The sequence below is a fragment of the Hyperolius riggenbachi genome, chromosome 5 (assembly GCF_040937935.1).
Source record: "Hyperolius riggenbachi isolate aHypRig1 chromosome 5, aHypRig1.pri, whole genome shotgun sequence".
Lineage (NCBI taxonomy): Eukaryota > Metazoa > Chordata > Amphibia > Anura > Hyperoliidae > Hyperolius > Hyperolius riggenbachi.
Window position 1 is genome coordinate 194,947,072 of NC_090650.1, and position 25,304 is coordinate 194,972,375.

The following is a 25,304-nucleotide window of genomic DNA, read 5'->3' on the forward strand; positions in this document are numbered from 1 at the left end:
TACAATTTCCCAGAAAAATCTGTTTTTGACTCCACCCACTTTTTGTAACCTTGACACACAGTCACTACTCAATGACCAAGTTTGTGAGCTTTTGGGTTCCTGGCATCAAACTTGTGTGAATGGAAGCAGTTTATCCAAAAAAAGCAAATCGGATTGGCTGTTTGTGGCGCCACCCCTTTAGTGAATTTAAACCACAGTCACTTGATGACTGACTGTAGCAGGTTTGAGGCCTCTGCCATTAACAGTGTAAGAATGACAGCACTTTCAATATTCCCCTTGAAAATCAATAGGTGAATTTTGATTGGCTCTTGTAGGCTCCACCTACTTTTACGTATATTAATCCTAGTCCCCCAGTGACCAACTGTGTCAAGTTTGAGAACCCTGCCAGTAACAGAATGGCTGAAATCAATCTAAAAAATCTGATTGGCTGTTTGTGGCTCCACCCACTTTAGTGAATTTGAACCCCAGTCACCCAATAACTGACTGTATCAGGTTTGAGACCTCTGCCATTAACAGTGTAAGAATGGTAGCAATGTAAATGTTCCCCCTTGAAAATCAATAGGTAAATTTTGATTGGCTGTTTTTAGGCTCCACCCACATTTCAGAATATGAATCCCAGTCACCCAGTGGCCAATTGTGTCAAGTTTGGGAACCGTGCCATGTAAAAAATTAAGTTGTTGGCGCCGCACACTTTTTCTAACCTTGACATACAGTCACTCTATCAAGTTTATCAGCTTTGAGGTCCTTGGTATTAATACTTTGTATATTCCCATTGTAAAATAAACAAATCTGATTGGCTGTTTGTGGCTCCGCCCCCTTTCTGATTTTGAACCCTAACCACCCAGTGACCAAGTGTACCAGGTTTGAGGCATCTGCTATTAACAGTATAAGAATGGTAGCAGCTTAAATATTCCCTTTAAAAATCTAAAGGTGAATTTTTATTGGCTATTGTAGGCTCCACCTACCTTCCAAATTCTTAAAGGGGTTCTTTCGCGAAAAAAGTAGGCAGTTAAATGTGACAGATGACAGGTTTTGGGCAAGTCCATCTTTTTAAGGGGGATTCTCAGGGCTTTCTTTGTTTTCAACAGCATTTCCTGAACAGCAGTTTAAGTGCCAAAATACCAAGATACCAGCCGGCCTCCCTAATCACTTGCAAAATCTAACTGACATAATAGTGTGCAAGTGATTAGGGAGGCCGGCTGGTATCTTGCTATTTTGGCACTTAAACTGCTGTTCAGGAAATGCTGTTGAAAACAAAGAAAGCCCTGAGAATCCCCCTTAAAAAGATGGACTGGCCCAAAACCTGTCATCTGTCACATTTTTTAACTGGTAGCGCACCCAGGCTATGCATATACATAGGTTAGGATTTAGTTAGTGTTAGGCCCCTCCCATGGAGGATTGACTTCTTCGCAGTGGGAGGGACGAGTACTTAATAGGTTGCATGCAAGCTGTTACAGGAAACCAACATCCTCCAGTGGTAGACAGGTCATGTGTATGCTCGGTGTGTATTCGACCCCACAAGTGGGGCTTGCACTCTTTTGCAGGTAGGCACTAGTCTGTTTTTAAGTAGCGCTGCTCATTTCCTTGCTATGTACATTTTTTAACTGCCTACTTTTTCCGCGAAAACTCCTTTAATCTCATTCACCCAGTGACCAACTGTGCAAAGTTTGAGAACCCTGCCATTAATGGTGTAAGAATGGCTACAGTTTATATTTTCCTAGTCAAATTTGTTTTTGGCTCCGCCCACTTTTTGTAACCTGGACACACAGACACTCAATGACCAAGTTTGTGAGCTTTTAGGTTCCTGGCATCAAAAATGTGTGAATGGAAGCAGTTTATCCACCAAGGAAATCTGATTGGCTGTTTGTGGCTCCGCCCCTTTAGTGAATTTGGACCCCAGTTACCCAAAGACAGACTGTAGCAAGTTTTAAGCCTCTGCTTTTAACAGTGTAAGAATGGCAGCAGTTTAAATCTTCCCCTTGAAAATAAATAGGTGATTTTTGATTGGCTGTTGTAGGCTCCACCCAGTTTCTTGAATCTTAACCTCTTGAGGACTGCAGTGCTAAACCCCCCTAGTGACCAGGCAATTTTAAGTAAAATGTGCCACTGCAGCTTTAAGGCTAAGCTGCAGGGCCGCACAACACAGCACACAAGTGATTTCCCCCCCCCCCCTTTTCCCCCCACCAACAGAGCTCTCTGTTGGTGGGGTCTGATCGCCCCCAGATTGTTTATTTTATTTTTTTTTACAAATATTTTTGTTCCTGATTTTATAAAAAAAAAAAATGTTTCTTTCTCTGTAACAGATTCCCTCCCTCCCTCCTTCCCCACAGCCAGCCAATTGTGGCGATCGGCTGTCATAGGCTTGTGCCTATGAGAGCCGATCGCTCTCCAGTGTCCCAGGGGGACAGCCGTGTCACACGGCTGTCCCCAGTACAGCGCTGCTGCCGATTGCAGCGCTGTACACCTAGATAGACAGCGATGACACCGTCTAACAGTCTCCTGAGCGGCAACAGCCGCTCGGAGTCTGAAGGCGGGGCGGAACTCCGCCCCCCCCAAGCAGGAGATGCGCGCGCATCCTGTGTGCGATCTCCTGTTTTAGCTGGCCCCAGGACTTTACGCCAATCAGCGTTAGGCGGTCCTGGGTCCCATCGGCGTGACGCGGTCGGCAAGAGGTTAATCGGATTCACCCAGTGACCAACTGGCAAGTTTGAGAACCCTGCGATTAACAGTCTAAGAATGGCTGCAGTTTACATTTTCCTATTTAAAATGAATGGCTGAAATTTGATTGGCTGTTTTATGCTCCGCCCACTTTTCCTGGATTTGTAACCTCGGTCACCAAGTGACCAACTGTGCCAAGTGTGGGGACTCTGGCTTGATTACTGTGAGAATGGCAGCCTTTTACATTTTTTCCATTGCCTTGAATAGGTGAAATCTGATTGGCTGTTTGTAGCTCCGCCCACGTGTGCAGGGGGGCCGCGAGACCCCCAGAACATATCATCCCAGGTAGTAAGGGATCTGTATACCAAGTTTCATTCAAATCGGTCAAGGTGTTTTCGCGTGATCGCGACACACACACACACACACACACACACACACGATTTTATATATATATATATATATATATATATATATATATATATATATATATATATATATAGATTTATACAGCGCCGACAAATTAAGTAGCACTGTACAAAGTATATTGTCTTGTCACTAACTGTCCCTCAGAGGGGCTCACAATCTGGTGTTCGTATTATTTGTATAAAATAATTTGGGTTTCCTTTTCTGGCTAACCAGAACAAACGCCCTTAGAAGCCTGCAGTCATATAGAGCAGTTTGGGGCACTTTGAAATAGGGTAACTATCAGTAAAAAAATGGGTGTAGCTGAACACACATGCATATGGAATATAAATGGGCTGTGCTTAAAGTGTAACTGTCGGGCATATAATCAAAAATCAATTCTTTATTTTTATCTGTTAAACAAGTAATGAGGATACTAACCAGGCAATAAAAACGTTTAAATCTCTATTACTTTTCTTGTTTTAAATGATCTTTCCCCAGTTTACCTGACTCTCATTTTGTACGTTGCTGCACAAAGGAAGGTGCAGGGCATGCTGGGTTGTCTTTTTTTTGCTTCTTTATTTCCCCTCAGACTTGACTAATGTACAGAAGAAATAAAAGGACAACCCAGCATGCCCTGCAACTTCCTTTGTGCGGCAACATACCAAATAAGAGTCAGGTAAACTGGGGAATGATCATTTATAAACAAGAAAAGTAATAGAGATTTTAACTTTTTGATTGCCTGGTTAGTATCCTCATTACTTGCTTACCAGATAAAAATAAAGAATTGATTTTTGATTTTATGCCCGATAGTTACACTTTAACATACAGCTAAAATGCATACCATTTTGCACATTTTTAGTTTGGTATTTGTGCTTCATAATTAAGCATTTTAATTAGAGAGCCTTATTTATTGTAATTGGACTGTAATCATATTAATTATACAGTAAAGCAGGTTAGTAAAGCTCTAGCGGCTAATGATGAGCTTTAACTGAATGGTACTGTGAATGGGTAGCAGTTGCTAATGACCCTTTTGTTCTTGTGCTCTCTTTAGGCATACTGTAGCCTTGGTGTGTATTTATGTACCAGTGATTATATGCCTTGTGCCTGCAGCTGTGTTAGACCAATGGAAACGTTTCACGATTTCCTGTCTAACAGACAAGGTAGTATTTGGTGCAATAAAATGCAACCTTTTATCTCGCAACAATCATAATACTTAAGCAGTAGTGGATTAATGAACTGTCGTGTTGAATGAGGAAACATGTCAGATGACTGTCACAAACTAGGCCAGTTTTACATTTGTAAAGTACAAGTACAAATGATTGCAATTCATATTGAAAAATAAAGTTGTTCATCTGTCTTTTATCATTTCATATAACAGCAGCCTTAAAGCTTCTTTCTGTCCTATGCCTCATGAAGCAAATAATTGTGTGTTTGTTTACCTTGAAAAACTGACAAACAAGGATTATTACTTGATGCTGCTGGTCTATCTCTACTATGCATCTATCTGCTAGCTGCCCTGCAGGGGAGAACAATGAGCATGTATACCAGAACTATAATGATGATGTACAGATACTGAGCATATTGTCTCAGGCAATCTAAATTGACAGGTGTATTCATCAATAGCTAATAGACAGTGATCAGCTGTTTCCTGTGTGGAATTTATTGGTCAGGCTATTCTAACACGAGAACACTGACCACAGAGATGATGTGGTATTTAGTTTGCAGGGACAGTTCCATTTTTTTTTCTTTTCACCCTAAATAGCTTTTTCAGCAAGACAGAAAATATCAACATAATGGAAGTTGGACTCCAGGATAAATAATAAAGGTACAATTTATATTCCTCTATTTATTGGATTACATTTTTTAGATTTATCAAGATTGGTGCAAGGAAAACTGAACTGTAGTTGTTCAGAGAAACCAATCCAAAACCTTGTTTAACAGCTGTCACTATAGCTGTTGATCCACAATTTAAGCGCGGTGTTTATTAACCAGCCCCATCGTTCTCCCTGCGTGAGCAGGCCCTTCTCAGGGAGGATTCTTACTGGTCCAGACGGTGGACAAATGGGGAGCCGCGGCAGGAGGTTCAAAGATGCTTTTCTGTGCTCCTTGTGTTTCAGAGCAATGGAGTCCCAGCATGGAGTGACAGATATGCATGATCGTTGCCGGCACTAGGAGACAGCAGCAATGGAGCTGCCAGGAGGAGCAGAGCTGCCAGGGTTTAGACTGTTGGGGCCGATGGTGCCAACAAAGGATCAGCAAGTAGCGATGCGCAGTGGTAGTAGTCTGGCTGGAAGCTATTTTCAGGAGGGGTATCTGGGTGTGTTTTTAGTAGGAGGCTACCAGATGCTTGGTTAACAGGGCAGCAGACAAGCAATAGGGACTTTGAACATGCTCCTAGCAGGTCTAAGTTGATGTCCATCTGCCTTCCTGTTTGTCATCAAGCCTCTGGAAGCCTAAAAAGGGGAATTTGATGAAAAGGCGAAAAGAACTCTGGCCCAAGGTTTTTAAACACCCTGCCTGGTGTTAAGTGCAATAGGATCAAGTATAAAACTCATCAACGCTTAAGATGCCCATACGTTGTGACAGCAGAGGAGCTAGTGTGGAATCCTTCGACATTCAGCATGCCAGGTATTTAACAACAGCCTGTGCCCAACTGATCCTGAGTACAGAAGCTTCACCTTTGTGCAGCGTACATTGTGGCTGGATAGTGTACTGGTTAAGTGCTTAGCCTCAAACACAGGAGACCTGGGTTCAAATCTCAGCTCTTCCTGCTCAATAAGCCTGCACCTATTCAGTAGAAGACCGTGGGCAAGACTCCCTAACACTGCCTATAGAGCGTGTCCTGCTGCAGCTCTGGCGCTTTGAGTCTGCCAGGAAAAAAGCGCAAGATAATTGTTCTGTGTCTTGTCTTGCCTTGTTCCTCCTTTCCCCTCCACAGCAACAGATGCATTGCTAGCCTCTAGGCTAGTAAAGCATGTGTAAATAACCCCGTCCTGAACTATTGCCCATGAAATCGAGTCCTGATCCCTATGGACGACAGTTCTTTTTTTTTGGGGGGGGGGGGGGGGGTAATCAAAGTTCTTCAATGAGATAGAAATTATACAGTCAGAAACTGAATAAAAGACACAGTAGAGTTTTATAAGTCAAATAAATTATCACTTCAAAATCTAACTGTAAAACTTGGAAGCGGGAATGGACTCACCTGATTCTTGTTGTTCATGCTGAAGGTAAACTGGGTCAATTTTAAAAGCACCGATCAAGTCTGATCTCTTTTTAACCCTGTGTTACACAAGAACATAATACATAAGATATAGTAACAAGGATATAAGACAATGGATTATCACTGATTAGAGTTCCTGAACACGGTCACTACTTCTGCTCTGTGTATAGTTCTATAATTATTTTCCAATTCTGGATCTATAAGACTGCAGTATGCAGTTCTCATTACTTGGGAAAGACAATGAGATGCAAGTAATTCTGAGTTTATGCAAATGTATGCAGCTTAGAGCAGCAACACTTAATTGATCCATTTTCAAGCTGCATACATTTACATAAAATTAGCATACACATTTGTCTCTCAAAATTATTTGCATCTTATTGACTATCACAAAGGAAGGTAGGATAGAAAGGTGCTGGCACTGCAGCTAGGGGTTCAGGGAGGGTTGCAGGGGTGCAGACCAGGTATCCGGTGAGATGCAGATAGACCAGCGTGCTCAGGCTCAGATAGACATCATATGCAGGCAGAGAAAAGGATGAGAAATGCCGGCACTGCTGTAAACTGCTTGTTTATTCATAACACGTGGTGCAACATCGTGGATTCAATTGTATGCATATTGAGACGTAACATACCGGTTTGCTGGTAAAGCTGTGCGGTGGGTGCTGGGGGATGAGAGCCTCACGGCCGTTTCGCGCAGATGCGCTTCTACGGAGGCTGCGGAGGGCGGCTGTTTGCTGTCAGTTTAAATCCTAAACAGATCAGCGTGCAGCCAATTGCTGCTAAAGGCACCGCCTCCTCTCCACCAAGGGCGGCCAATGACATGCTGGGTTACAGTTCAATCCAGCATGGGACGCATGGGGAGTAGCACTTCCTGGATACGGTGGCCTAAATAGGACAAACTTATTAGAAGTCCTTTGCAAGTCTGCATAAGGCGGTCGTATCATAGATGGAGCTCAAGGCTTCCATCTAGTGACAGGAAAAATGTATAGCGGCCTGGACTTTTTACAAAGGGAAATTAAAGTGACAGTGCACTAATATATGTAGGATTGCCAAATAGAAATACAGACTGGCAAATATAATTTACAATATGATATAATAATTTCAAAACCCATAAAAAGTGTTAAGAAGGGACCCGAGGGTCTGTGCTACAAGAAATAGTGGAAGAGGTATAAAACTAAAAATGCGCTGTAATATGCGCATAATCCTGGGTAACTCAGATTGAGGTAAGGAGGTCAGTAATATAGCTGTTAAGACTTATTCAACAACACAAATATAACAAATATTGTAGAACAGTGCAGGGGGGAGGGGCGGGTTATTTACTGGGGTTAGGAGGGAAAAGTGGGAGGAAAGGTATGGGATCGGGGAGGGATGAGGGGAAAATAGGGGAGGGGAAAAGGGGGAGAAGGGGAGGAAAAGAAAGGGATATCCCCAGCATAGGAGCCAGTATTGTAAGCTGGATGTTCCTAAAGAAAACACGTAAGTACAGGATACTAAGTGTCCAGAGCAGCAACATTTTAAATTCAAGGGTCCAGGGAACGTGCAAAATGTGCACTCTTTTATGGTGTCCTGGGTACCAGTTAGGCTTGTGATCCATTTTTCTCAGGGTCTTCATGTAATGCTCTCGATCCACTAGGTCCTGATAATGTGTTTTAATTGTTTCAATCTCATGCAAAGTTTTTGCGTGCTCCTGTTTGGTTCTTTCTAAAACTATATTCTGTAGTCCTGTGGCATGCTCAATATAGGCTTCTTTCCAAATCTGCAAAATCATCATCATCACAGTACTCTGAAGGCTCCACATACCGCCTAAAATCGCTTGCTGCAATTTTGTCGTCCTCCTGGTGTTGTTGCAAAGTGGTTTTAGTCCAAAAAAACGTGACCTCCTTTTCACTCAACCTTCCCAGGTTAGTTTCAACAACCCCAGCGCCCACCGTCTTATTGCATGATGCAAATACGGACGGATTTTTGAAGAATGTCTTCACATCACTTTTGCCGTTTTCTACTGCACCCCCTTCTTCCTGCTCATCTGAACTGTGTATATTGTCCTCATCTGGCTCTGTATACACTGCACTTCTCTGTGCTGCTGCTACTGCAGCCATGCTGCGTGCTCAAGCATTTGTACTGATAGAAGGTCACAAAGGAAGGTAGGATAGAAAGGTGCTGGCACTGCAGCTAGGGGTTCAGGGAGGGTTGCAGGGGTGCAGACCAGGTATCCGGTGAGATGCAGATAGACCAGCGTGCTCAGGCTCAGATAGACATCATATGCAGGCAGAGAAAAGGATGAGAAATGCCGGCACTGCTGTAAACTGCTTGTTTATTCATAACACATGGTGCAACATCGTGGATTCAATTGTATGCATATTGAGACGTAACATACCGGTTTGCTGGTAAAGCTGTGCGGTGGGTGCTGGGGGATGAGAGCCTTACGGCCGTTTCGCGCAAATGCTCTTCTACGGAGGCTGCGGAGGGCGGCTGTTTGCTGTCAGTTTAAATCCTAAACAGATCAGCGTGCAGCCAATTGCTGCTAAAGGCACCGCCTCCTCTCCACCAAGGGCGGCCAATGACATGCTGGGTTACAGTTCAATCCAGCATGGGACGCATGGGGAGTAGCACTTCCTGGATACGGTGGCACAGACCCTCGGGTCCCTTCTTAACACTTTTTATGGGTTTTGAAATTATTATATCATATTGTAAATTATATTTGCCAGTCTGTATTTCTATTTGGCAATCCTACATATATTAGTGCACTGTCACTTTAATTTCCCTTTGTAAAAAGTCCAGGCCGCTATACATTTTTCCTGTCACTAGATGGAAGCCTTGAGCTCCATCTATGATACGACCGCCTTATGCAGACTTGCAAAGGACTTCTAATAAGTTTGTCCTATTTAGGCCACCGTATCCAGGAAGTGCTACTCCCCATGCGTCCCATGCTGGATTGAACTGTAACCCAGCATGTCATTGGCCGCCCTTGGTGGAGAGGAGGCGGTGCCTTTAGCAGCAATTGGCTGCATGCTGATCTGTTTAGGATTTAAACTGACAGCAAACAGCCGCCCTCCGCAGCCTCCGTAGAAGCGCTTCTGCGCGAAACGGCCGTAAGGCTCTCATCCCCCAGCACCCACCGCACAGCTTTACCAGCAAACCGGTATGTTACGTCTCAATATGCATACAATTGAATCCACAATGTTGCACCATGTGTTATGAATAAACAAGCAGTTTACAGCAGTGCCGGCATTTCTCATCCTTTTTCTCTGCCTGCATATCTTATTGACTATACCTACTCACCAAATAGAGTTGATTCACTAGGGTTGGAGAACAGGGCAATATAACATATGCTAACAATTGTTTAGCATTTTTATCCTGTCAGACTCAAAGCGCTTGAGAGCTGCAGTCACTAAAGTACACTAAATTGGACACTGTTCAGCGTTAAGGAGTCTTGCCCAAGGATAGAAGTGCCCAAATTAGAAGTGATCCAGCACAACAAGGATATATATCGAAGCCACAATGCACAGCAGCAGGTCCTCACTGAGCTCCTTTGTCTTAGCAATGACTGTCCACAAACCAACTGCAGAGAGCTGCTGTTTTTCACCTGTTGAGTTGATTAAAGCAGATGTTCCCAATTAATCCGTGTAATTAGCCACTTGAGGACCACAGTCTTTCTACCCCTTAAGGACCAGAGCCTTTTTCTCCATTCAGACCACTGCAGCTTTCACGGTTTATTGCTCGCTCATACAACCTACCACCTAAATGAATTTTACCTCCTTTTCTTCTCACTAATACAGCTTTCTTTTGGTGCTATTTGATTGCTGCTGCGAGTTTTAGTTTTTATGATATTCATCAAAAAAGACATGAGTTTTGACAAAAAAAGACTTTTTTAACTTTCTGTGCTGACATTTTTCAAATAAAGTAAAATTTCCTATACATTTGAGCGCGAAAGTTATTATGCTACATGTCTTTGATAAAAAAAAAACATTCAGTGTATATTTATTGGATTGGGTAAAAGTTATAGCAATTACAAACTATGGTGCCAAAAGTGAATTTTCCCATTTTGAAGTATTTCTGACCACCTGTCATGTTTCATGAGGTGCTAAAATTCCAGGATAGTATAAATACCCTACAAATGACCCCATTTTGGAAAGAAGACATCCCAAAGTATTCACTGAGAGGCATGGTGAGTTCATAGAAGATTTTATTTTTTTGTCACAAGTTAGCGGAAAATGACACTTTGTGACAAAAAAAAATGAAATCTGCCACGGACTCACTATGCTCCTCTCTGAATACCTTGAAGGGTCTACTTTCCAAAATGGGGTCATTTGTGGGGTGTGTTTACTGTCCTGGCATTTTGGGGGTGCTAAATTGTAAGCACCCCTGTAAAGCCTAAAGGTGCTCATTGGACTTTGGGCCCCTTAGCGCAGTTAGGCTGCAAAAAAGTGCCACACATGTGGTATTGCCGTACTCAGGAGAAGTAGTATAATGTGTTTTGGGGTGTATTTTTACACATACCCATGCTGGGTGGGAGAAATATCTGTGTAAATGACATTTTTTTGATTTTTTTTTTTTACACACAATTGTCCATTTACAGAGATATTTCTCCCACTCAGCATGGGTATGTGTAAAAATACACCCCAAAACATATTATACTACTTCTCCTGAGTACGGAGATACCACGTGTGGCACTTTTTTGCACCCTAACTGCGCTAAGGGGCCCAAAGTCCAATGAGTACCTTTAGGATTTCACAGGTCATTTTGCGACATTTGGTTTCAAGACTACTTCTCACGGTTTAGGGCCCCTAAAATGCCAGGGCAGTATAAGAACCCCACAAATGACCCCATTTTAGAAAGAAGACACCCCAAGGTATTTCATTAGGAGTATGGTGAGTTCATAGAAGATTTTATTTTTTGTCACAAGTAAGCGGAAATTGATTTTACAAGTTTTTTTTCACAAAGTGTCATTTTCCGCTAACTTGTGACAAAAAATAAAATCTTCTATGAACTCACCATACTCCTAATTAAAATACCTTGGGGTGTCTTCTTTCTTAAATGGGGTCATTTGTGGGGTTCCTATACTGCCCTGGCATTTTAGGGGCCCTAAACTGTGAGGAGTAGTCTTGAAACCAAATGTCGCAAAATGACCTGTGAAATCCTAAAGGTACTCATTGGACTTTGGGCCCCTTAGCGCAGTTAGGGTGCAAAAAAGTGCCACACGTGGTATCTCCGTACTCAGGAGAAGTAGTATAATGTGTTTTGGGGTGTATTTTTACACATACCCATGCTGAGTGGGAGAAATATCTCTGTAAATGGACAATTGTGTGTAAAAAAAAAAAAAAAAAAAAAAAAAAAATGTCATTTACACAGATATTTCTCCCACCCAGCATGGGTATGTGTAAAAATACACCCCAAAACACATTATACTACTTCTCCTGAGTACGGCAATACCACATGTGACACTTTTTTGCAGACTAGGTGCGCTAAGGGGCCCAATGTCCTATTCACAGGTCATTTTGAGGCATTTGTTTTCTAGACTACTCCTCACAGTTTAGGGCCCCTAAAATGCCAGGGCAGTATAGGAACCCCACAAGTGACCCCATTTTAGAAAGAAGACACCCCAAGGTATTCCGTTAGGAGTATGGTAAGTTCACAGAAGATTTTATTTTTTGTCACAAGTTAGTGAAAATGACACTTTGTGAAAAAACAATAAAAATCAATTTCCGCTAACTTTTGACAAAAAATAAAATCTTCTATGAACTCACCATACACCTAACAGAATACCCTGGGGTGTCTTTTTTCTAAAAAGGGGTCACTTGTGGGGTTCCTATACTGCCCTGGCATTTTACGGGCCCAAAACCGTGGGTAGTCTTGAAACCAAATGTCTCAAAATGACTGTTCAGGGGTATAAGCATCTGCAAATTTTGATGACAGGTGGTCTATGAGTGGGCGAATTTTGTGGAACCGGTCATAAGCAGGGTGGCCTTTTAGATGACAGGTTGTATTGGGCCTGATCTGATGGATAGGAGTGCTAGGGGGGTGACAGGAGGTGATTGATGGGTGTCTCAGGGGGTGGTTAGAGGGGAAAATAGATGCAATCAATGCACTGGGGAGGTGATCGGAAGGAGGTCTGAGGGGGATCTGAGGGTTTGGCCGAGTGATCATGAGCACACACGGGGCAAATTGGGGCCTGATCTGATGGGTAGGTGTGCTAGGGGGTGACAGGTGGTGACAGAAGGTGATTGATGGGTGTCTAAAGGTGTGATTAGTGGGGGGAATAGATGCAAGCAATGCACTGGCAAGGTGATCAGGGCTGGGGTCTGAGGGTGTGGGCGGGTGATTGGGTGCCCTAGGGGCAGATAGGGGTCTAATCTGATGGGTAGCAGTGACAGGTGGTGACAGGGGGTGATTGATGGGTAATTAGTGGGTGTTTAGAGGAGAGAACAGATGTAAACAATACACTTGGGAGGTGATCTGACGGCGGGTTTGTGGGCAATCTAATGGTGTGGGTGGGTGATCAGATTGCCCGCAAGGGGCAGGTTAGGGGCTGATTGATGGGTGGCAGTGACAGGGGGTGATAGGTGATTGGCAGGTGATTGACAGGTGATCAGTGGGTTATTACAGGGAAGAACAGATGTAATTAATGCACTGGCGAATTGATAAGGGGGGTCTGAGGGCAATCTGAGCGTGTGGGCGGGTGATTGGGTGCCTGCAAGGGGCAGATTAGGGTCTAATCTGATAGGTAACAGTGACAGGTTGTGATAGCAGGTGATTGATGGGTGATTGATGGGTAATTAGTGGGTGTTTAGAGAAGAGAACAGATGTAAACAATACACTTGAGCTGATGTGACGGCGGGTTTGCGGGCGATCTAACGGTGTGGGTGGGTGATCATATTTCCCGCAAGGGGCAGGTTAGGGGCTGATTGTTGGGTGGCAGTGACAGAGGGTGATTGATGGGTGATTGACGGGTGATTGACAGGTGATCAGGGGGGATAGATGCATACAGTACACAGGGGGGGGGGGGGTTGTGGGGGGAGTCTGGGGAGAATCTGAGGGGTGGGGGGGTGATCAGGAGTCCCCAGGGGGCAGTTTAGGGAATTTAAAAAAAATAGCGTTGACAGATAGTGACAGGGAGTGATTGATGGGTTATTAGGGGGGTGATTGGGTGCAAACAGTGGTCTGGGGGGTGGGGAGGGGGGGGGTCTGAGGGGTGCTGTGGGCGATCAGAGGGCCGGGGGGGCAGATCAGTGTGTTTGGGTGCAGACTAGAGTGGCTGCAGCCTGCCCTGGTGGTCCCTCGGACACTGGGACCACCAGGGCAGGAGGCAGCCTGTATAATACACTTTGTATACATTACAAAGTGTATTATACACTTTGTAGCGGTGATCGTGGGGTGGGCGGAGCCAGTTGCCGGGGGAAGCGCGCCTCATCAATGACGTGATCGCTCCCCCGGCATGCCGAAAGGACGCAACGCCCTTGGCTGTGGGCGGTCGGCAAGTGGTTAGGATGCTTTAGAACAGCTTGGACTATTTGGAGTGGTATAGAACTTTTTCTGGATTTTCCCACAGACTGACAGTTTGTGAAGGGTATGAATAATTTTGGACTGGACACTTTTTGCTCAAATGTAAATAAAAGCTGAGAAATGCTTTTTTTCCCACAATAATGCCTCTTGTACATCGTCTTGTTATCTTTTGGGAGACACCTATGTCATTTCCCATCAAAAAATTACTTGCTGGTCATATAAAAATAAATTTAAGTCAAAATTTGCCATGGGTATGAATAATTATGGGCAGCACTGTATATATATAGATACTGTACTACAAAATACTCCCACAAATGTGGGCCATTGATTTGTTAATTTGCACATACAAAAAGTGATTTTCCTAACAAAATCATTCAAGCCCATGTTGCAAAAATGAGTACACGCCAATTATAGTCTTAGGAGAAAAGCCACACTTAAAACTAAAAAATTCTAATTAACAGGCATTCAACCACAGGTGAGTCTAATGATTCATTTACAATGTGTCCAAGCAGACTATAAAAGGGTATTACTTAACAAAGAAAAGCACTTCCCATTTCCCAATGCTATCAGCAATGGCTGCACATGGAGGAGAAATGTCAAAAAAGGAAATCATTACTATTACTACACAAAAAAGGCTAGGGCTACAAGAAGATCAGCAAAGCTTTACATATCTGTCAAAATACTGTAGTAAAAGTGATCCAAAAATGTAAGATAGATGGAAGTGCAGCCATCTTACAGAGACATCCAGGCTGTCCATGGAAGTTAATATCTTCAAAGGAGCATCTTCTGATGAGAAGGGTTGAAGAAAATTGCCATGCACGTTCACTGCAGTTAGCTAAAGCAGTAGAAAGCCAAACTGGAGTGACCGTTTCCCGTGACACCATATGGCGCACACTGCAGAGGAATGGCATGCATGGGTATCGTCCATGCAGGAAGCCTCTCCTAAAGCCCATGCACACAAAAAAGCATGCCTAGAATTTGCTAGGGCCCGTGCTGAAAATTATGAAGACTACTAGGACTCTATACTCTGGAGTGATGAGACAAAGATCACTGTTTTTGGAAATAATGGTTGCAAAACTGTATGGCATCATAAGGGTGGTGACAGTATCCTTATGTGGGGCTTCAGGAATGCTGCTGGTGTTGGGGAGCTGCATTTAATTGATGGTATCATGTACTCAACAATGTACTGCTCTATACTGAAGGAGAAGATGCTGCCATCACTCGGTCGTCGACAATGATCCAAAATACACATCTAAAGTTACTGTTGCATTTCTGAAGAAGAACAGGGTGAAGGTGATTAAATGGCCAAGTATGTCTCCTGATCTGAACCCAATCGAACACCTGTGGGGAATTCTGAAGTGACAAGTTGAGCACCACTCTCCATCCAGCATCCAGGCTCTAAAAGAGGTTATTTTTGAAGAATGGAAAAAGATAGATGTTGCAATATGTCGCCAACTTGTTCATTTCATGCCTAGAAGACTTGGTGCTGTCCTTAAAAAATGTAGTTTTTTGTTGTGGAGTGTATTCATTTTTGCTTCAACCAATTTAAGTAAAACTGAAGATTTTGTGATCTTAGGCCTCTTGCACACTGCAAGCGATTTCAGATTCCGCTTTTTAATCGGTTTTTACATCTGATTCAGATTCCGATTTGCAGTGTGCAGGGAGCAAACTGCAAATCGGAATCGGAAGTAAAAACTGATTTAAAAAGCGGAATCTGAATCGGAATCGCTTGCAGTGTGCAAGAGGCCTAAGTTATATTATTAACAACAATTTCATGTTCTGGAGTTAAACAAGTGTTCAATAAAACTCAGCCTTGTCTTTCTTTGTCTTGGGGCGGGCAGGATTGTTGCCATCAGAATGATGGTGATTCCTTTAATTCTGTACACCTTTTGTATGGTAGTAATCCCGTTACCTATACCGTATTTAAATAAAATGCAAAGTATTCTGAACCATTTCATTTGGGGTGGGAAAAACCCAGATTTTCAAAAAATATCCTATATACGTCTGCAAAAAATGGAGGTATGGGAGTACCCGACAAAAGAACATCTTGGTTAGCTACAGAGATGGATCAATACTATTCTTGGTTAGCTAAAGACTCAATCTGCAACCGGGTCCAAATTGAAAATGCTTTCACTAATATCCCTTTTCAAAAGGTACTCTTTCAAACTCGCCTACAAACATCTCTACACACTAATTCCACCTTAGCATGAATTGAAGTGTGGAGAACGTACCATAACAAATTTAACCTTGAGAAAGACCTCCCTATACTTGAAATTCCTCTAGACTGGATTCAAGCTCTGACCTCAGACTTAAATCTTTCTTTATGGATAAATCGTGGAATTAGGAAAGTGTTTCACATATTTAGTGATGGAAACTTCATGTCTTTTGAACAAATTCATCATAAATATAACATTCCTAATTCAGACTTGTATGTGGGCCCGTTTCCACTCTCGTGGAAACGGCCGCGAATCCGCAGAGTTTCCCCGCAGGCAAATCGCGCGGGGAAACTCTGCCATAGGGGACAACGGCGCCGCCGGCCGAATCGCTTGCAGTAGCGATTCGGCCGGAAACCCCCACAGAATTCGCGGCGGAGGCTGCGATTCCCATAGCCGTGCATGGCACGGCTGATGGGAATCGCCTGCGATCCCGCCCACCCGCTCAGTGCCGGCGTGCGTCTACGAGACGCACGCCGCACTAGTGGAAACGAGCCCTAAAAGTTTGAGACTATCCTGGGTGTCCTGGGTACCAGTTAGGCTTGTGATCCATTTTTCTCAGGGTCTTCATGTAATGCTCTCGATCCACTAGGTCCTGATAATGTGTTTTAATTGTTTCAATCTCATGCAAAGTTTTTGCGTGCTCCTGTTTGGTTCTTTCTAAAACTATATTCTGTAGTCCTGTGGCATGCTCAATATAGGCTTCTTTCCAAATCTGCAAAATCATCATCATCACAGTACTCTGAAGGCTCCACATACCGCCTAAAATCGCTTGCTGCAATTTTGTCGTCCTCCTGGTGTTGTTGCAAAGTGGTTTTAGTCCAAAAAAACGTGACCTCCTTTTCACTCAACCTTCCCAGGTTAGTTTCAACAACCCCAGCGCCCACCGTCTTATTGCATGATGCAAATACGGACGGATTTTTGAAGAATGTCTTCACATCACTTTTGCCGTTTTCTACTGCACCCCCTTCTTCCTGCTCATCTGAACTGTGTATATTGTCCTCATCTGGCTCTGTATACACTGCACTTCTCTGTGCTGCTGCTACTGCAGCCATGCTGCGTGCTCAAGCATTTGTACTGATAGAAGGTCACAAAGGAAGGTAGGATAGAAAGGTGCTGGCACTGCAGCTAGGGGTTCAGGGAGGGTTGCAGGGGTGCAGACCAGGTATCCGGTGAGATGCAGATAGACCAGCGTGCTCAGGCTCAGATAGACATCATATGCAGGCAGAGAAAAGGATGAGAAATGCCGGCACTGCTGTAAACTGCTTGTTTATTCATAACACATGGTGCAACATCGTGGATTCAATTGTATGCATATTGAGACGTAACATACCGGTTTGCTGGTAAAGCTGTGCGGTGGGTGCTGGGGGATGAGAGCCTTACGGCCGTTTCGCGCAAATGCTCTTCTACGGAGGCTGCGGAGGGCGGCTGTTTGCTGTCAGTTTAAATCCTAAACAGATCAGCGTGCAGCCAATTGCTGCTAAAGGCACCGCCTCCTCTCCACCAAGGGCGGCCAATGACATGCTGGGTTACAGTTCAATCCAGCATGGGACGCATGGGGAGTAGCACTTCCTGGATACGGTGGCACAGACCCTCGGGTCCCTTCTTAACACTTTTTATGGGTTTTGAAATTATTATATCATATTGTAAATTATATTTGCCAGTCTGTATTTCTATTTGGCAATCCTACATATATTAGTGCACTGTCACTTTAATTTCCCTTTGTAAAAAGTCCAGGCCGCTATACATTTTTCCTGTCACTAGATGGAAGCCTTGAGCTCCATCTATGATACGACCGCCTTATGCAGACTTGCAAAGGACTTCTAATAAGTTTGTCCTATTTAGGCCACCGTATCCAGGAAGTGCTACTCCCCATGCGTCCCATGCTGGATTGAACTGTAACCCAGCATGTCATTGGCCGCCCTTGGTGGAGAGGAGGCGGTGCCTTTAGCAGCAATTGGCTGCATGCTGATCTGTTTAGGATTTAAACTGACAGCAAACAGCCGCCCTCCGCAGCCTCCGTAGAAGCGCTTCTGCGCGAAACGGCCGTAAGGCTCTCATCCCCCAGCACCCACCGCACAGCTTTACCAGCAAACCGGTATGTTACGTCTCAATATGCATACAATTGAATCCACAATGTTGCACCATGTGTTATGAATAAACAAGCAGTTTACAGCAGTGCCGGCATTTCTCATCCTTTTTCTCTGCCTGCATATCTTATTGACTATACCTACTCACCAAATAGAGTTGATTCACTAGGGTTGGAGAACAGGGCAATATAACATATGCTAACAATTGTTTAGCATTTTTATCCTGTCAGACTCAAAGCGCTTGAGAGCTGCAGTCACTAAAGTACACTAAATTGGACACTGTTCAGCGTTAAGGAGTCTTGCCCAAGGATAGAAGTGCCCAAATTAGAAGTGATCCAGCACAACAAGGATATATATCGAAGCCACAATGCACAGCAGCAGGTCCTCACTGAGCTCCTTTGTCTTAGCAATGACTGTCCACAAACCAACTGCAGAGAGCTGCTGTTTTTCACCTGTTGAGTTGATTAAAGCAGATGTTCCCAATTAATCCGTGTAATTAGCCACTTGAGGACCACAGTCTTTCTACCCCTTAAGGACCAGAGCCTTTTTCTCCATTCAGACCACTGCAGCTTTCACGGTTTATTGCTCGCTCATACAACCTACCACCTAAATGAATTTTACCTCCTTTTCTTCTCACTAATACAGCTTTCTTTTGGTGCTATTTGATTGCTGCTGCGAGTTTTAGTTTTTATGATATTCATCAAAAAAGACATGAGTTTTGACAAAAAAAGACTTTTTTAACTTTCTGTGCTGACATTTTTCAAATAAAGTAAAATTTCCTATACATTTGAGCGCGAAAGTTATTATGCTACATGTCTTTGATAAAAAAAAAACATTCAGTGTATATTTATTGGATTGGGTAAAAGTTATAGCAATTACAAACTATGGTGCCAAAAGTGAATTTTCCCATTTTGAAGTATTTCTGACCACCTGTCATGTTTCATGAGGTGCTAAAATTCCAGGATAGTATAAATACCCTACAAATGACCCCATTTTGGAAAGAAGACATCCCAAAGTATTCACTGAGAGGCATGGTGAGTTCATAGAAGATTTTATTTTTTTGTCACAAGTTAGCGGAAAATGACACTTTGTGACAAAAAAAAATGAAATCTGCCACGGACTCACTATGCTCCTCTCTGAATACCTTGAAGGGTCTACTTTCCAAAATGGGGTCATTTGTGGGGTGTGTTTACTGTCCTGGCATTTTGGGGGTGCTAAATTGTAAGCACCCCTGTAAAGCCTAAAGGTGCTCATTGGACTTTGGGCCCCTTAGCGCAGTTAGGCTGCAAAAAAGTGCCACACATGTGGTATTGCCGTACTCAGGAGAAGTAGTATAATGTGTTTTGGGGTGTATTTTTACACATACCCATGCTGGGTGGGAGAAATATCTGTGTAAATGACATTTTTTTGATTTTTTTTTTTTACACACAATTGTCCATTTACAGAGATATTTCTCCCACTCAGCATGGGTATGTGTAAAAATACACCCCAAAACATATTATACTACTTCTCCTGAGTACGGAGATACCACGTGTGGCACTTTTTTGCACCCTAACTGCGCTAAGGGGCCCAAAGTCCAATGAGTACCTTTAGGATTTCACAGGTCATTTTGCGACATTTGGTTTCAAGACTACTTCTCACGGTTTAGGGCCCCTAAAATGCCAGGGCAGTATAAGAACCCCACAAATGACCCCATTTTAGAAAGAAGACACCCCAAGGTATTTCATTAGGAGTATGGTGAGTTCATAGAAGATTTTATTTTTTGTCACAAGTAAGCGGAAATTGATTTTACAAGTTTTTTTTCACAAAGTGTCATTTTCCGCTAACTTGTGACAAAAAATAAAATCTTCTATGAACTCACCATACTCCTAATTAAAATACCTTGGGGTGTCTTCTTTCTTAAATGGGGTCATTTGTGGGGTTCCTATACTGCCCTGGCATTTTAGGGGCCCTAAACTGTGAGGAGTAGTCTTGAAACCAAATGTCGCAAAATGACCTGTGAAATCCTAAAGGTACTCATTGGACTTTGGGCCCCTTAGCGCAGTTAGGGTGCAAAAAAGTGCCACACGTGGTATCTCCGTACTCAGGAGAAGTAGTATAATGTGTTTTGGGGTGTATTTTTACACATACCCATGCTGAGTGGGAGAAATATCTCTGTAAATGGACAATTGTGTGTAAAAAAAAAAAAAAAAAAAAAAAAAAAATGTCATTTACACAGATATTTCTCCCACCCAGCATGGGTATGTGTAAAAATACACCCCAAAACACATTATACTACTTCTCCTGAGTACGGCAATACCACATGTGACACTTTTTTGCAGACTAGGTGCGCTAAGGGGCCCAATGTCCTATTCACAGGTCATTTTGAGGCATTTGTTTTCTAGACTACTCCTCACAGTTTAGGGCCCCTAAAATGCCAGGGCAGTATAGGAACCCCACAAGTGACCCCATTTTAGAAAGAAGACACCCCAAGGTATTCCGTTAGGAGTATGGTAAGTTCACAGAAGATTTTATTTTTTGTCACAAGTTAGTGAAAATGACACTTTGTGAAAAAACAATAAAAATCAATTTCCGCTAACTTTTGACAAAAAATAAAATCTTCTATGAACTCACCATACACCTAACAGAATACCCTGGGGTGTCTTTTTTCTAAAAAGGGGTCACTTGTGGGGTTCCTATACTGCCCTGGCATTTTACGGGCCCAAAACCGTGGGTAGTCTTGAAACCAAATGTCTCAAAATGACTGTTCAGGGGTATAAGCATCTGCAAATTTTGATGACAGGTGGTCTATGAGTGGGCGAATTTTGTGGAACCGGTCATAAGCAGGGTGGCCTTTTAGATGACAGGTTGTATTGGGCCTGATCTGATGGATAGGAGTGCTAGGGGGGTGACAGGAGGTGATTGATGGGTGTCTCAGGGGGTGGTTAGAGGGGAAAATAGATGCAATCAATGCACTGGGGAGGTGATCGGAAGGAGGTCTGAGGGGGATCTGAGGGTTTGGCCGAGTGATCATGAGCACACACGGGGCAAATTGGGGCCTGATCTGATGGGTAGGTGTGCTAGGGGGTGACAGGTGGTGACAGAAGGTGATTGATGGGTGTCTAAAGGTGTGATTAGTGGGGGGAATAGATGCAAGCAATGCACTGGCAAGGTGATCAGGGCTGGGGTCTGAGGGTGTGGGCGGGTGATTGGGTGCCCTAGGGGCAGATAGGGGTCTAATCTGATGGGTAGCAGTGACAGGTGGTGACAGGGGGTGATTGATGGGTAATTAGTGGGTGTTTAGAGGAGAGAACAGATGTAAACAATACACTTGGGAGGTGATCTGACGGCGGGTTTGTGGGCAATCTAATGGTGTGGGTGGGTGATCAGATTGCCCGCAAGGGGCAGGTTAGGGGCTGATTGATGGGTGGCAGTGACAGGGGGTGATAGGTGATTGGCAGGTGATTGACAGGTGATCAGTGGGTTATTACAGGGAAGAACAGATGTAATTAATGCACTGGCGAATTGATAAGGGGGGTCTGAGGGCAATCTGAGCGTGTGGGCGGGTGATTGGGTGCCTGCAAGGGGCAGATTAGGGTCTAATCTGATAGGTAACAGTGACAGGTTGTGATAGCAGGTGATTGATGGGTGATTGATGGGTAATTAGTGGGTGTTTAGAGAAGAGAACAGATGTAAACAATACACTTGAGCTGATGTGACGGCGGGTTTGCGGGCGATCTAACGGTGTGGGTGGGTGATCATATTTCCCGCAAGGGGCAGGTTAGGGGCTGATTGTTGGGTGGCAGTGACAGAGGGTGATTGATGGGTGATTGACGGGTGATTGACAGGTGATCAGGGGGGATAGATGCATACAGTACACAGGGGGGGGGGGTTGTGGGGGGAGTCTGGGGAGAATCTGAGGGGTGGGGGGGTGATCAGGAGTCCCCAGGGGGCAGTTTAGGGAATTTAAAAAAAATAGCGTTGACAGATAGTGACAGGGAGTGATTGATGGGTTATTAGGGGGGTGATTGGGTGCAAACAGTGGTCTGGGGGGTGGGGAGGGGGGGGGTCTGAGGGGTGCTGTGGGCGATCAGAGGGCCGGGGGGGCAGATCAGTGTGTTTGGGTGCAGACTAGAGTGGCTGCAGCCTGCCCTGGTGGTCCCTCGGACACTGGGACCACCAGGGCAGGAGGCAGCCTGTATAATACACTTTGTATACATTACAAAGTGTATTATACACTTTGTAGCGGTGATCGTGGGGTGGGCGGAGCCAGTTGCCGGGGGAAGCGCGCCTCATCAATGACGTGATCGCTCCCCCGGCATGCCGAAAGGACGCAACGCCCTTGGCTGTGGGCGGTCGGCAAGTGGTTAGGATGCTTTAGAACAGCTTGGACTATTTGGAGTGGTATAGAACTTTTTCTGGATTTTCCCACAGACTGACAGTTTGTGAAGGGTATGAATAATTTTGGACTGGACACTTTTTGCTCAAATGTAAATAAAAGCTGAGAAATGCTTTTTTTCCCACAATAATGCCTCTTGTACATCGTCTTGTTATCTTTTGGGAGACACCTATGTCATTTCCCATCAAAAAATTACTTGCTGGTCATATAAAAATAAATTTAAGTCAAAATTTGCCATGGGTATGAATAATTATGGGCAGCACTGTATATATATAGATACTGTACTACAAAATACTCCCACAAATGTGGGCCATTGATTTGTTAATTTGCACATACAAAAAGTGATTTTCCTAACAAAATCATTCAAGCCCATGTTGCAAAAATGAGTACACGCCAATTATAGTCTTAGGAGAAAAGCCACACTTAAAACTAAAAAATTCTAATTAACAGGCATTCAACCACAGGTGAGTCTAATGATTCATTTACAATGTGTCCAAGCAGACTATAAAAGGGTATTACTTAACAAAGAAAAGCACTTCCCATTTCCCAATGCTATCAGCAATGGCTGCACATGGAGGAGAAATGTCAAAAAAGGAAATCATTACTATTACTACACAAAAAAGGCTAGGGCTACAAGAAGATCAGCAAAGCTTTACATATCTGTCAAAATACTGTAGTAAAAGTGATCCAAAAATGTAAGATAGATGGAAGTGCAGCCATCTTACAGAGACATCCAGGCTGTCCATGGAAGTTAATATCTTCAAAGGAGCATCTTCTGATGAGAAGGGTTGAAGAAAATTGCCATGCACGTTCACTGCAGTTAGCTAAAGCAGTAGAAAGCCAAACTGGAGTGACCGTTTCCCGTGACACCATATGGCGCACACTGCAGAGGAATGGCATGCATGGGTATCGTCCATGCAGGAAGCCTCTCCTAAAGCCCATGCACACAAAAAAGCATGCCTAGAATTTGCTAGGGCCCGTGCTGAAAATTATGAAGACTACTAGGACTCTATACTCTGGAGTGATGAGACAAAGATCACTGTTTTTGGAAATAATGGTTGCAAAACTGTATGGCATCATAAGGGTGGTGACAGTATCCTTATGTGGGGCTTCAGGAATGCTGCTGGTGTTGGGGAGCTGCATTTAATTGATGGTATCATGTACTCAACAATGTACTGCTCTATACTGAAGGAGAAGATGCTGCCATCACTCGGTCGTCGACAATGATCCAAAATACACATCTAAAGTTACTGTTGCATTTCTGAAGAAGAACAGGGTGAAGGTGATTAAATGGCCAAGTATGTCTCCTGATCTGAACCCAATCGAACACCTGTGGGGAATTCTGAAGTGACAAGTTGAGCACCACTCTCCATCCAGCATCCAGGCTCTAAAAGAGGTTATTTTTGAAGAATGGAAAAAGATAGATGTTGCAATATGTCGCCAACTTGTTCATTTCATGCCTAGAAGACTTGGTGCTGTCCTTAAAAAATGTAGTTTTTTGTTGTGGAGTGTATTCATTTTTGCTTCAACCAATTTAAGTAAAACTGAAGATTTTGTGATCTTAGGCCTCTTGCACACTGCAAGCGATTTCAGATTCCGCTTTTTAATCGGTTTTTACATCTGATTCAGATTCCGATTTGCAGTGTGCAGGGAGCAAACTGCAAATCGGAATCGGAAGTAAAAACTGATTTAAAAAGCGGAATCTGAATCGGAATCGCTTGCAGTGTGCAAGAGGCCTAAGTTATATTATTAACAACAATTTCATGTTCTGGAGTTAAACAAGTGTTCAATAAAACTCAGCCTTGTCTTTCTTTGTCTTGGGGCGGGCAGGATTGTTGCCATCAGAATGATGGTGATTCCTTTAATTCTGTACACCTTTTGTATGGTAGTAATCCCGTTACCTATACCGTATTTAAATAAAATGCAAAGTATTCTGAACCATTTCATTTGGGGTGGGAAAAACCCAGATTTTCAAAAAATATCCTATATACGTCTGCAAAAAATGGAGGTATGGGAGTACCCGACAAAAGAACATCTTGGTTAGCTACAGAGATGGATCAATACTATTCTTGGTTAGCTAAAGACTCAATCTGCAACCGGGTCCAAATTGAAAATGCTTTCACTAATATCCCTTTTCAAAAGGTACTCTTTCAAACTCGCCTACAAACATCTCTACACACTAATTCCACCTTAGCATGAATTGAAGTGTGGAGAACGTACCATAACAAATTTAACCTTGAGAAAGACCTCCCTATACTTGAAATTCCTCTAGACTGGATTCAAGCTCTGACCTCAGACTTAAATCTTTCTTTATGGATAAATCGTGGAATTAGGAAAGTGTTTCACATATTTAGTGATGGAAACTTCATGTCTTTTGAACAAATTCATCATAAATATAACATTCCTAATTCAGACTTGTATGTGGGCCCGTTTCCACTCTCGCGGAAACGGCCGCGAATCCGCAGAGTTTCCCCGCAGGCAAATCGCGCGGGGAAACTCTGCCATAGGGGACAACGGCGCCGCCGGCCGAATCGCTTGCAGTAGCGATTCGGCCGGAAACCCCCACAGAATTCGCGGCGGAGGCTGCGATTCCCATAGCCGTGCATGGCACGGCTGATGGGAATCGCCTGCGATCCCGCCCACCCGCTCAGTGCCGGCGTGCGTCTACGAGACGCACGCCGCACTAGTGGAAACGAGCCCTAAAAGTTTGAGACTATGGCCTCAATTCACGGAGCATTGTCACACGTTTATCAAACACTTTATCAAAGGTTTGATAATTTACCTCATGGGTAAAACCTAATTTTAAATTCACTAAGGTGTTATATATTTGTCGAATGTTTTAC

The 25,304-nt window shown here is 43.6% G+C and overlaps 1 protein-coding gene across 2 annotated transcripts in view; it reads right to left on the bottom strand.

The window, feature by feature from the left end:
* DDC (dopa decarboxylase) overlaps nt 1–25,304 on the bottom strand; it is a 203,312-nt gene that overhangs the window by 79,976 nt on the left and 98,032 nt on the right. For both annotated transcript variants that reach the window (XM_068234545.1, XM_068234546.1), the window contains exon 10: nt 6,266–6,342. In XM_068234545.1, the coding sequence (XP_068090646.1) occupies nt 6,266–6,342 (77 nt within the window). The remainder of the gene's footprint in view (nt 1–6,265; nt 6,343–25,304) is intronic.